Genomic DNA, 13,762 nt, shown 5'->3' with positions numbered 1-13,762 from the left:
CTAGGGACAGTCCCTAGGCCCCAAAGTCTGCTGAAATTATTCACACTTGCCAGGCTCCTTACTCGGCCTTGCCCCTTCCTTCCCATGAGGATCACAAGGCTCTTACTGCACTTGATCGCCTCATTCTCTCTGCCTCCTCACTGAACCTGGGCTTCCAGTGTGGGTCCCTGTGGCGTGCCATGCCCCTTTTGGAATCTGTAAGTGTAACAAGCTTTCTTCTCAGTGGCAGTCACCTGATCTATTGCCCTCACCATACTTGAATAATAATAAAACCTGTATTTTATATTTTTTTATCTTATTTTTTTGCAGACGGGTGTGTTGCTGTGTTGCCCAGGCTAGTATCGAATGCTTGAGCTCAAACGATCTTCCCACCTTGGCCTCCCACAGTGCTGGGATTACAGGCATGAGCCACCACATCAGGCCACCTAAAACCTGTATTTTAAAACACTCCCCCAGTGGTGTCGCACAGACAGCACTTAATCCTCCCAGCAATGATGTATGGCAGTGTGTGCCAGGTGTTGCCAATTATAGAAGCTCACTGAGCCTTGGATGCCGCTAACGTCGCATGATGCACAGGACAACTGCCCTGTCCCCACCCCCACTCCCTACAAAGAATTATCTGGCTCAAAATGTCAGTCGTGCTGAGGTTAAGAAACCCTGCTTCTAACAATTGTCTTTTAAAGTCACTTGAAATAGTTCCTCTCTAGTTATTGCTGCAAATCTGTACATAATTTTACTTTCAGTTTTTAGGGATGCCTTTTTAAAAATTATGTAAAATGTTTGTATGATTCCAAAGTTGAAACTAGTTTGGTTTTGTTTTTTATTTTTTTAATTCTATTTTATTTATTTTTTTTTGGGACGGAGTCTTGCTGTCGCCCAGGCTAGAGTGCAGTGGCACGATCTCAGCTCACTGCAAGCCCCGCCTCCTGGGTTCACACCATTCTCCTGCCTCAGCCTCCCAAGTAGCTGAGACTACAGGCGCCTGCCACCACACCTAGCTAATTTTTTGTATTTTTAGTAGAGACGGGGTTTCACCGTGTTAGCCAGGATGGTCTCGATCTCCTGACCACGTGATCTGCCCGCCTCGGCCTCCCAAAGGGCTGGGATTACAGACGTGAGCCACTGCGCCTGGCCCCTTTGTTTGTTTTTTAAAAAAGAGAGACGGGGTCTCACTGTGTTGGCCAGATTGATCTTTAATTCCTGGCCTCAAACGATCCTCCCATCTTGGCCTCCCATAGTGCTAGGATTACAGGCATGAGCCACCACACCTGGCTAGAACTAGTTTTCTTTGAAGAAAGGTACATTCAGAGAGGTCTTTCATCCTTGTCCCCTCCCTGGTTTTTTCTTCCCTCTAGCAGTAGTCATAAATCCATATCATATATACAACAATTTGTATTTTTGCCACTGTATCTTTTGGATAGTCTTAGAAGTGGGATTATTGGGTCAAAGATTAAATAAACATATAATTTTGCTTGTTTTAAGTATCTTCTAAGTTCTATTTCTAAATACAATGAATCCAAAGAAAGCAAAGCACAGAACAGCATTACAACCATGCCATTTATATTAAAAAAGCATGAAAGAGGCCGGGCGCAGTGGCTCATGCCTATAATCCCAGCACTTTGGGAGGCCGAGGCAGGCGGATCACCTGAGGTTGGGAGTTCAAGACCAGCCTGACCAACATGGAGAAATCTCGTCTCTACTAAAAATAATTAGCTGGGCATAGTGGCGCATTCCTGTAATCCCATGCCTGACTCGGGAGGCTGAGTCAGGAAAATCGCTTGAACCCTAGAGGTGGAGGTTGCGGTGAGCCGAGATCAGACCATTGCACTCCAGCCTGGGCAACAAGAGCAAAACTCTGTCTCAAAAAAAAAAAAAAAAAGCATGAAAGATATGTAACTGTTTAGCTTGTATATACTAAAGTATCTCTGAATCGACTTACAAGAAACCAGTCATCAAACAGGAAAAAGGATGGCTGGGGTCCAAGGAGTGGGAGAGAGACTTTTTACTGAATACCCTTTTAAAATTTTGAACCATGTTAATATATGCCTATTTTTTTAATAAATTTTTTAAATGAAGTAAAAATTAATGGAAAAAGATTTCTGTATTTTAAACTGCATTAACACCAGAAAACACGTAGAGGCAATGTTGCATAGGGAAGAGGAACCTCACAAGCTGCTTTAGGCAGCTGAATTCCACAGAATTACTGTCGTCTGGAATTTGGCTCTTTCAGGGAAGTTTACACTTTCAGCATTGCTGTTTATTCTGTGCCCATAAGTGGGTTCTAATGTTATGACTGTGTTGCATAATTTGTATTTTCTTCATAATTTTCAAAACTTGGCTTGATTTAAATAATTGTGTGTATAGGTTTCATGTCGTCATTTCTGCATAGGGTTAAATGCCTTGTTTTATGGAGTTGATCAGCGCCAAGCATGAGCTCACTGTCTGGGGAAACGAGGCTGCTATGGAGATAATGACCGACCCTGGCTGCCAGTGCCTCTGGTCGGAAGAAATGCAAGCCCTGTCTGATTTGGTAGTGTCTGTGGCTGGGGGAAAGCTGCCTCCACCTGGACCTTGGCAAGACTTTTTGGATTTAAGACAATGTTCTGAGCAAGCCTTAGCCAAAATTTTCCAGCTCCTAAAACCCAGTTCCCTTCCTGGCTAGTTAAATGGCTTAGGACAGTGTTGTCTTTTCAACTGCCACTGGCTCCTGAGATGGTGTCTGGGAAAGCCAGAGGAGCTGTTAAAATGAGTCCCACCGCAGCAGAAAAGCTATTGAAACCAGGAGACAGCTTCCAACTGGAAAAATACTTAGTATATAAGTGCTTACTTTCAAGAGCTCAAGCAGCTCTTCCCATAGGCAGCTATCCTGAAGGAATGGTTGGATACAGAAACAGCCAAGGAGGCAGATATTTTAGACAAAGCACATTTATTTTCCAGAAAGAGTAGTTTTTTTAATACCCCGTATTGAAGAATTGTTGACCTTCACATTCTATAAACGTGAATCCTTTTAAACCTAAACGTGTCTGTACTGGGGCTGAGACTGACTTTCTGTAACACCACCCAGATGAATCCAAAACAAATCTTTATACCTGTGGTCCAAAAGTGGTAGGAAAATTCTGTAAGGACTTAAGAGTTTCAGGCAAAGTTGTTTGAATTCAATTTTTATTTCTTAAAACTGGGGACCCAAAATAAATAAAAAGGGATAGATGTCAGACGAGTGGTTATTGCCTGATGTGGTGGGGGATGGGGAGCAGGCGGTTGAGTAGAAAGAGGCACAGGAGCACCCTCTGGGTGATGGAAACATCCTGTGTTTTGATTGGAGCATTGATTATATTGGTGTAAACATTTGTCCAAATTAAGTCTACACGTTAATGTTCGTGTACTTTATGTAATTATACCTCAAATTTAAAATGCAAAAAAACAAAAACATGGTCCTTATTACTTTGTGTAGTAGAATAAAACTGGGCCTAGATACTCAAGCAATTGTGTCCTAGTACCAGTTCTGCCACTAACTTCTATGTGGATGTGGGGAAAGTATTTAACCTCTACTTATAACTTCTCATCTGTCCTACAAAATTAGATCCTCGCATTTAGGATGCTCAGTTTTTTTCAACTATTAGGTAGGATTCTCATAAAAATTATTAATTGGATAGATAATACAAAGAGAATTTTTCTCTAGGAAACTGCCCATTGTTGCTGTGACTACATATGGCCTCAGTCATGTTGGTGACAAGGGAGGGATGGAAATAACTTTTTTTTTTTTAGACAGTGTTTCACTCTTGTTGTCCAGGCTGGAGTACACCAGCGTGATCTGGGCTTACCACAACCTCCACCTCCCGCGTTCAAGCAATTCTCCTGCCTCAGCCTCCTGAGTACCTGGGATTACAGGCATGTGCCACCATGCCCGGCTAATTTTGTATTTTTAGTAGAGATGGGGTTTCTCCATGAAGGTCAGGCTGGTCTCGAACTCTCGACCTCAGGTGATCCTCCCGCCTCTGCCTGCCAAAGTGCTGGGATTACAGGTGTAAGCCACCGCACCCGGCCTGAAAATAACTTTTGCCTCAATCTAGTAACCTGGGCTCTGAATTTGGGTATGGATTTTCGGCCCCTCATTCATATGAGCCAGTACAGTTAGGAATCAGCTTTTAGAACAAGCCTGTCCGGCACTGCTTTTCAGTGACCAAATGCAGGAAAATGTCTCTGTGGGAGGAAAGGGAGTGGCAGAAAGTCACTCCAAGTGGGACCCAGGCTGCCAAATGTTGGTCTCCAGCACATGTTCCCTGTACTTGGGCTCAGCTCCCAAAGGGGAAGAGCTCACAATGGAAACAGTGATGGCCATTTGCTCAGGCAGCCAAGAGAATGAAAAGCACATTGAAACTAAGCAGTGTCTCCACAGGAGAGGTACGGTGGGCCCCTTGCTGGTGAAACCAACCTGACAACAGAGCAGGATCACAGAGCCATTCCCAGCATCTTTCTTCAGTTCAACAACAAGACCTTTCTGTGCAACCTCTCAAGAAATCTCTGGGAAATGATACTGTGGGCAGTATTACTAAGCTTTACCCAACAGTAGAGGCACACTCAGTCCAGTTCACCCGTTTGCTCTGAATTCGATTTTTTTAATTGAAAGAAAAGAGCTCTTCTTAATGTAAGTTTCAGGACCTGCATCCCCCTAACCCAAAGTTTCATCAACTTCCCTGTTTATTGCTGCCTCTTGTGAACCGCTTTGACCTCCAGTGAATGCCTTTTCAGCTGGCATTTTTATGCTGTACTTTTGTTCTTCAGCTTACCCAGTGCCGCTGTGAATGTCCTTCTTTACTAACATGTCGGTAACTGCTGGGCTGTGAAGCCAGCTGACAGTGGGAGAAGGCAGCCTTGGGGTGATGGAGTGGCAAGTCCAGTTTAAACCAGCTCCGATGACAGTGCTCACTCACCTGTGCTAAAGCAGGTAGGTGGTGCAGCCCGGCTCTGTGCCTCCTTCATGAAAGATGAGAGCTGCTGTGGTCTGAATGTTTGTGTCCCCCCCCAGATTCCTATGTTGAAATCGTAACTCCCAGAATTATGGTATTAGAGGTGGGGTCTTTGGGAGGTGATTAGGTCTTAAGAGCAGAGCCCGGCCAGGCCCGGTGGCTCACACCTGTAATCCCAGCACTTTGGGAGGCCGAGGCGGGTGGATCACCTGAGTTCAGGAGTTCGAGACCAGCCTGGCCAACATGGTGAAACGCCATCTCTACTAACAATACAAAAATCAGCTGGGTGTGGTGGCGGGCACCTGTAATCCCAGCTACTCAGGGGGTTGAGGGAGGAGAACCATTTGAACCCAGGAGAAGGAGGTTGCAGTGACCTGAGATCACGCCATTGCACTCCAGCCTGGGCAACAAGAGCAAAACTCCGTCTCAAAAAAAGAAAAAAAAAAAAACGCAGAGCCCTCATGAATGGGATTAATGTCCTTATCAAAGAGATGCCAGAAATTCCTTACCTCTTCCACCATGTGAGGACACAATGAGAAGATGGCTGTCTATAAACCAGGAATCAGGCTCTCACTAGACACCAAATCACACCTTGATCTTGGACTTCCCAGCCTCCAGAATGGTAAGAAATAAAGCCATATTGTTTATTAACTATTCAGTCTATGGTGTTTTGTTATAGCAGCCCAAACAACAAGGGCCCACATGGCTTAGTATTTTGCTTGTATATACTTTGAGGGAATTATTTTCTAAAATAAATGGGCCGGGCACGGTGGCTCACACCTGTAATCCCAGCACTTTGGGAGGCCAAGGTGGGCAGATCACTTAAAGTCAGGAGTTCAAGACCAGCCTGGCCAACATGGTGAAACCCCACGTCTATTAAAAATATAAAAATTAGCTGGGCATGGTGGCAGGCGCCTGTAATCCCAGCTACTTGGGAGGCTGAGGCAGGAGAATCTCTTGAACCTGGGAGGCAGAGGTGGCAGTGAGCCAAGATTGCGCCATCGCATTCCAGCCTGGGCAACAAGAGCGAAACTCTGTCTGAAAATAAAATAAAAACTAGGCCAGGCACGGTGGCTCACGCCTATAATTCCAGCACTTTGGGAGGCTGAGGTGGAGGGATCACTTGCGGTCAGGAGTTCCAGACCAGCCTGGCTAACATGGCGAAACCCCGTCTCTACTAAAAATACAAAAATTAGCTGAGCGTGGTGGTGCATGCCTATAATCCTAGCTACTTGGGAAACTGAGGCACAAGAATCTCTTGAACCTGGGAGGCAGAGGTTGCAGTGAACCAAGATCGTGCCACTGCACTCCAGCCTAGATGACAGAGAGAGACTCTCTCTCCAAAAAACAAAACATATTGAAACTAGCTGGGCAAGTTAAACCTGTAATCCCAGCTACTCAGGAGGCTGAGACAGGAGAATCATTTGAACCCGAGAGGCGGAGGTTGCAGTGAGCCGAGATTGCACCACTGCACTCCAAGCTGAGTGACAGAGTGAGACTCTGTCTCAAAAATAAATAAATGATAGTATGTAGACTATGGTGCAATGGTCACAAACCCAGTCTTTTCAGGAGCAGGAAACTTAAGGCAGGTGGAATGAACTGGAACCGTTTTTGTTGTTGTTCTAGCTGATTGTTGCTAGATCTTAAGAATTTTTTCAGGAGAAGCAAGAAAATTAGATATTTATATACATGTCTGTGGACCACATTCAAACACAGGCCTTTAATTCTCACTGTCTGGACTAGCAAAATAAAGATGGGTTTTGGCATTAGACCGAAGTGTGAATTTTGGCACCAGGATGTGCTACTTGTGTGACGTTGGGTAGATAACTTCATTCTCAGAGTGCTGGTGTCCTCACCTTTGAAATGAGGGCAGCTCTGCCCACTTGGCAATGGGGTTGTGATAGGTACAGGAGGGCTGTCTACCACACATGCAGTGACTAGCGCTTAGGAAACTCCAGCCGAAGTCGTCTCTCTGCCAGCTTCTAAGTGACTCCTTCCAATTTGCTAGTCCCAATTTCCAGAGCTTTTGCTAATAAACGTGACTGTCCTCAGGAGAAGCCTATTGGGCAGATGTTTCTAGAGTGTCGTGCTGCACACCAGATGTCTGCACACGTGTTTGCACTGCTCCATCCCACATCTGGAAGCAACAGCTCCAGGTGAAGGAGCAAAGTTGTCGATCACAGAGGTGTATGTGGATCCTCCGACCTAACTGTGGCTTTGCTTCCTCAGTGTCAGCCACCAGGATAGGTTTTAGGTGTGTTAGGCCGTTCTTGCATTGCTATAAAGAAATAGCTGAGACTAGGTAATTTATAAGAAAAGACATTTGGCTGGGCAAGATGGCTCACGCCTGTAATCCCAGCACTTTGAGAGCCCAAGGTTGGCGGATCACTTGAGGTCAGAAGTTCAAGACCAGCCTGACCAACATGGTGAAACCCTGTCTCTACTAAAAATACAAAAAAATTTAGCCAGGAGTGGTGGTGGGCACCTGTAATCCCGGCTACTCAGGAAGCTGAGGCAGGAGAATCACTTGAACCTGGGAGGTGGAGGTTGCAGTCAGCAGAGATCTCGCCACTGCACTTCAGCCTGGGTGACAGAGTGAGACTCCGCCTCAAAAAAAAAAAAAAAAAAGATTTAATTGGCTTACAGTTCTGCAGGCTGTACAGGAAACAGTGCTAGCATCTGCTTCTGGGGAGGACTCGGGAAGCTTTACTCATGATGGGAGGTGAAGTGGGAGCAGGCGTCTTACATGGTGAAAGCAGGAGCAAGAGAGAGAGTGGAGGCAGGTGCCACACCTTGAAATGACCAGATATCGTGAAAAGTCACTATCACAAAAACAATACCAATCATGAGGGATCTGTCCCATGATCCAAACACCTCCCATGAGGCCTCACCTCCAGCATTTAGGATTATAATTCAACATGAGATTTGGGCAAGGACAAATATCTAAACTATAAGAAATAAAGATGAAAAAGGGAATCAGTTGTACATTTTAAGGCTTTCCTTTTTTCTGTTTAATGAAGAATGAGTCTTTTGAGAATAAGAACATTTATATTGCCTCCTTCCAAATTCTCCTTGAAAGAGATCCTCTGGCCACCTTTGGGACTGCACAAGCCTGCCTCATGGCCTCTTTGGGGCCAGTGTGTTTCAGCTGCTGCTGCAAAAGTAAGATGTGTCGGTGCTTGTTAAGTAGGCTCAGCTCCAGGTAAGAGCAGTGATACACCGCCTGGATGCCATCAATGTGCCATGCATTTTGCTCTGCACCAGGGGTACAAGGATAAGGGAGAGTCCTCATGTTGCTCCTGAGTAAAGAAAGATGAAGAAAGATGGGCAAGTGACTTCACGGTGGAAGAGCGCAGTGTGAGGATGACTGTGACAAACGTCTAATACCCAACCTGGGAGAAGGGCGCAGGGTTCTTAGCAAAGAACTGGTAAAGGGGAAATATTAGTGGATAGCAAGCAAAAAGAATTGGGGGTGCATGTGGGGACAGTTTAGAGGGAAGGGTATTTGCGGTGGAGAAACATCATAATCAAAGGCTAGAGGTGAGAGCACAGCATGGCTGGGCTAGTGGAGTATGGGAGTCGCTGGGGATGAGGCTGAAGGTCACAGCAGGGAGGACTCTGAGTGCCTTGCAAAGGAGAGTAGTTTTATCCTGACCACTCTGTACTTCAGGATTTTGAGAGATGGGTGCTAAGATGAAGTTACATTTTAGAAAGGTTACTCTTCGCTGTAGCAAGGAGAGCAGACTGCAGGAGCAGGGATGGTGGTGAGGAGACCATACTTGGGGGATTACTGTAGTAACTTCAAGAGAAATGATGAGGCCCAGGCAATAGGGGCTTGAGGAACCACAGGGAGGGGCTGACTTCAGAAACAGGCGGAGGGCGAGGCGAGTGCAGGGAGTGGAAGAGGGAGTGGTTGAAGATGACTCCCAGGTTATCATGTTGGTGACAGAATGGAACATTGTGCCATGGATCGTGAAATGGGACCCAGGAAGAGGATCTGGTGTTGGGGGGGCCAGGAGATGTAGGCAGGGGATGTGCCCAGTTTCAGAGGTTAAGATTTTGGCAGGATAAGGGCCTACAGTGGGCATTTAGGGGGACTGGTTTAGTGCCCAGGAGATGGGATTGAGATAAAAATTTTGGAGTCATCATTAAAGACATGGGTTAGATGAAATCATCTACAGAGAATGTGCGGATGGAGAAGAGGAGACACTGGTGAGGAGGGAACCCTGGGGAAATGGAGACTTCAGGGGCAGGTAGAAAAGCATAGAAATGCAAGTGACTGAGAGACCAGAGGAAAATCAGGAGAAAGCCAATTAGGAGCTTCCAGGAGATAGTAACGTAAAGTATAGAATATATTAAAGAGAGGCAAAGAAGGTTGGTGCAAAAAAAAAAAAAAAAAAAAAAAGTGGCCGGGCACTGGGGAGGATCCCTTGAGGCCAGGAGTTTGAGACCAGCCTAGGCAACATAGTGACGCCCCATTGCTACAAAAAAAATATGAAAATTAGCTGGGTGTGGTGTCAAGTATCCACGGATGGGGGACAAGGTTATTTTGGTAAGCCTAGCAAACTCTGGGGCAGAGAAGTGGAGGGGTAGAAGCTTGCCTATCTTGAGCTGAGGAGGGAAGAGGAAGTGAGAAATGGAGGCAGCTAGATGCTCTCCTTTGAGAAGGACCCAATTTCTGTTCTCACTGGTGTAACTTAAAAACAAAACAAAAGTGATGAAATATTTCAAACATAAAAGTAAAAAGAAGCTGGGCATGGTGATATGTGCCTGTAATCCAAGTTACTCAGGAAGCCAAGGTGCAAGGGTCGTTTGAGCCCAGGAATTCAAGACCAGCCTGGGCAACACAGTGAGACCCTGTGTCTTTAAAAAAATAAATAAAAGAAACACCCATGACCCAATTAACAGTAAACATTTCGCTATCTTTGCGTCAGGTTTTTACTTTTTGGACAAAACATGACTAGTGTTTGAAACCCCACGTTTACCCTTTCCTGATCCCATTTCCCTCCCTCCATGAGGTAACCACCATCCTGAATTTGATGTTTCATTCCCTTGCATGGTTTATACTTTTACACATAAGTTTATATCTATAAGCAATAAATATAATTGTTTTGCAAATTTTTAAAGTTTATTATAGAGGTGGATCATGCTGAATATACTTCTGCCTCTTGCTTTTTTCATTATCAGTACAGTTTTGGAGATCTATTTATGTTGGCACATGTGGCTCTAGTTATTTCAACTGCTATATAGTATTCCTTTGTATAAATATACCACATATCTCTCCATCTCCTGTGGTGGACATTTAGTTGGTTTCCAATTTTTTCTTCAAACGAGGTTGCAATGATCATTCTTCTACATGTCTCTTGTACACATGTAGGGATATTTCTGGAATATATAACTAGAAGTGGAACTTGCTAAGCCATGGATTACAGGCACCTTCAACTTCACTAGAGACAGTGTCAAACTTTTTCCCAAAGTGATGGTACCAGTTTACATACAAAACAGCCATTTATGACAATTCTAGATGCTTCACATCCTCACCAATATTACATTTGTTGAAAATTTAATTTCAGCCAATTTGATGACATTATATTCTATAGTTTCCTTTAGATTTTTACAAGGCCACCAATAACATAGTGTAGAAACCACACAACTCTAGGAGGTGCTGTTCACATTTTAGTCTTTGTGAATGGCACATTCTAGAGTTGGTACAATGACTGTGGTCTTGAGTGATGTTAAGAATTTTGTTTATTGACCTGTTAGGTTTGCTCTTTTGTGGGATTTACACAAAATAATTGATTATATACCTATGAAAAAATAGATTCCTATATTAATTATACATAAAATAAATTCAAGGTGAATTAAAGATCTAAATGCCAGGCTGGGCATGGTAGCTTAAGCCTGGCCAGCACTTTGGGAGGCTGAGGCAGGAGGATTGCTTAACCCACGAATTTGAGGCTGCAGTGAGCTATGAACATGCCACTGTACTCCAGCCTGGGCGGCAGAGCGAGACCCCATCTCTTTAAAAAAAATAAAAACTTTATGATTTTTCTATGTTGATAAATGAGATATATAATTTTTTTTTTCTCTTACACTGTCTTTGTTTCTGTGGGTTTTGTTTTGTTTTGGACACAGGGTTTCACTCTGTCACCCAGGCTGGAGTAAAGTGGCACGATCATCACTCACTGCAGCCTTAAACTCCTAGGCTCAGTTGATCCTCCCACCTTGGCCTCCCGAAGTGTTGGGATGGGATTACAGGCGTGAGCCACTGTGCGTGGCCTCATGTTGTCTTTATAAAGTTTTAACACTGAGATTTTGTAAGTCTCAGAATGAATTTGTGGTTATTCCTTTTTCTAATCTCAAACAGTTTAAAAGTCTTTCACCCATTTTTCTGCTGGGTGGTTTGTTTTTATTGTTGTTGTTTGAGAGTCTTGCTCTGTCGCCCAGACCGGAGTACAGTGGTGCGATCTCAGCTCACTGCAACCTCCACCTCCCAGGTTCAAGAGATTCTCCTGCCTCAGCCTCCTGCGTAGCTGGGATTACAGGTGCCACCACCACGCCCAGCTAATTTAGTAGAGACAGGGTTTTTTGTTGTTGTTGTTGTTGTTTGAGATGGAGTCTCAATCTGTCACCCAGGCTGGAGTGCAGTGGTGCAATCTCGGCTCACTGCAACCTCCGCCTCCCGGGTTCAAGCAATTCTCCTGCCTCAGCCTCCGGAGCAGCTGGGACTACAGGCACGTGCCACGACGCCCGGCTAATTTTTTTGTATTTTTAGTAGAGATGGGGTTTCGCAGTGTTAGCCAGGATGGTCTCGATCTCCTGACCTTGTGATCCGCCTGCCTCGGCCTCCCAAAATGCTGGGATTACGAGAATAAGCCACCACGCCTGGCCCTAGAGACAGGGTTTCACCATGTTGACCAGGCTGGTCTTGACCTCCTGACCTCAAGTGATCCACCCACCCCAGCCTCCCAAAGTGCTGGGCTTACAGGCATGAGCCACAGCACCCAGTCTGGGTGGTTTGTGTTACTGATTCCAAGAGTTCTTTTATTTTGGATATTAATTATGTCTTGATTATATATCTTACCCAGTCTGTGGCTTCTATTTGTTTTAGGTGCTTTTTTTTTTTTTTTTTTTTCCTGTTTTGAGACAGAGTCTTGCTCTGTCAGCCACGCTGGAGTGCAATGGCAAGATCTCAGCTCACTGCAACCTCTGTCTGCCAGGCTCAAGCAATTCTCCTGCCTCAGCCTCCCAAGTGGCTGAGATTACAGGCATGTGCCACCACGCCCGGCTAATTTTTGTATTTTTAGTAAAGACAGGGTTTCACCATATTGGCCAGACTGGTCTCGAACTCCTGACTTCAAGTGATCCACACATCTAGGCCTCCCAAAGTGCTGGGATTACAGGTGTGAGCGACCACACCCGGCTGGTGCTTTATTTTGTACAGATGTTGTTCATTGTAATGTTCATTTTAATGTACTTAAATTTGTCAATCTTTGATAGTTTGTGTTTTATATCTGAGTACTCCCTCCTTACTCCAGGGTCCTAGATATTCTAATTCGTTTTCTAATTTTTCCCCCCCCGAGACGGAGTCTCACTCTTGTTGCCGAGGCTGGAGTGCAGTGCTATGATCTCGGTTCACTGCAACCTCCGCCTACCGGGTCCAAGCGATGCTCCTGCCTCAACCTCCCAGCTAGCTGGGATTACAGGTGCCCGCTAACATGCCCAGCTAATTTTTGTATTTTTAGTACAGACAGGGTTTCACCATGTTGGCCAGGCTGATCTTGACCTCCTGACCTCAAGTGATCCACACACCTCGGCCTCCCAAAGTGCTGGGATTACAGGCATGAGTCACTGTTCCCGGCCTGTTTTTGTTTTTCGCAACAGGGTCACCCAGGCTGAAGTGCAGTGGCGCAATCATAGCTCACTGCAACCTTAAACTCCTTGGGCTCATCACCTGAGCTTCCCACTTCACCCTCCGCAGTAGCTGGGACTATAGGCATGCACCACCAGGCCCAGCTAATTCTTAAATTTTTTGTAGAGACAGTGTCTCACTATGTTGCCCAGGGCTCAAACTCCTGGCCTCAAGGGATCCTTCCACTTCCACCTCCCAAAGTGCTGGCAGTACAGGTGTGAGCCACCATGCCGTCTCATATTCAGATATTTAATCCACCCTGAATTTATTTTATGTGTAATATAGGAACCTGTTTTTTCATATATAACTGTTATAGAGTCATGGGTCATCCAGTTCATTTTTCATGCCATTGCTGTTATATTTTAAACATGGGGGCCAGGCACTACTCATGAGGCTGAGGTGGGAGGATCACTTGAGCCCAGGAATTCGAAGCTATAGTGAGCTGTGATCACGGCCCAGCACTCCAGCCTGTGTGACAGTGAGACCCCATCTCTTTTAAAATATATATATGATTTTTCTATGTTGATGAGACAAAGCTATAACTTTTTCTCTTATACCATCTTTATAAAGTTTTAACATTGAGATTTTATAAGTCTCAAAATAAATGTAATTATTCCTTTTCTAATCTCTGAAACAATTTAAGAAAGGGGTTCCTTAGTTTGATAAAATTCATCCGTACAATTTTGCTAGTCTAGTGTCTTTGAGGAGTCGGGTTTGGGGGAAGAGTATATGCTTTTTTTTTTAACTTTTAAAATCTTCACTTAGATGTAAGACAGGATAGTACTTTGTTCGTATTTGTGCCCTAGTGTGCAGCATGGTTAATCCTATTCTGTAGGATTCTGTATAATCCTACATCTACATGGTTAAGAAGAGGTTCACCACT

The 13,762-nt window shown here is 44.8% G+C and overlaps 1 protein-coding gene across 3 annotated transcripts in view; it reads left to right on the top strand.

Annotated features, from left to right (window-relative positions):
* Positions 1-2,082, top strand: part of ADAT1 (adenosine deaminase tRNA specific 1) — a 32,430-nt gene extending 30,348 nt beyond the window's left edge. For all 3 annotated transcript variants that reach the window (XM_063612435.1, XM_063612434.1, XM_063612433.1), the window contains one exon: positions 310-2,082. In XM_063612435.1, the coding sequence (XP_063468505.1) occupies positions 310-559 (250 nt within the window). In that variant the 3' untranslated portion in view covers positions 560-2,082. The remainder of the gene's footprint in view (positions 1-309) is intronic.
* The last annotated feature ends 11,680 nt before the right edge of the window (positions 2,083-13,762 follow it).

This window comes from Symphalangus syndactylus, chromosome 11 (assembly GCF_028878055.3).
Source record: "Symphalangus syndactylus isolate Jambi chromosome 11, NHGRI_mSymSyn1-v2.1_pri, whole genome shotgun sequence".
In the NCBI taxonomy this organism is placed as follows: Eukaryota; Metazoa; Chordata; class Mammalia; order Primates; family Hylobatidae; genus Symphalangus; species Symphalangus syndactylus.
Note: the sequence above shows the minus strand (reverse complement) of the source record. Positions and strands in the feature narration are given on the sequence as shown.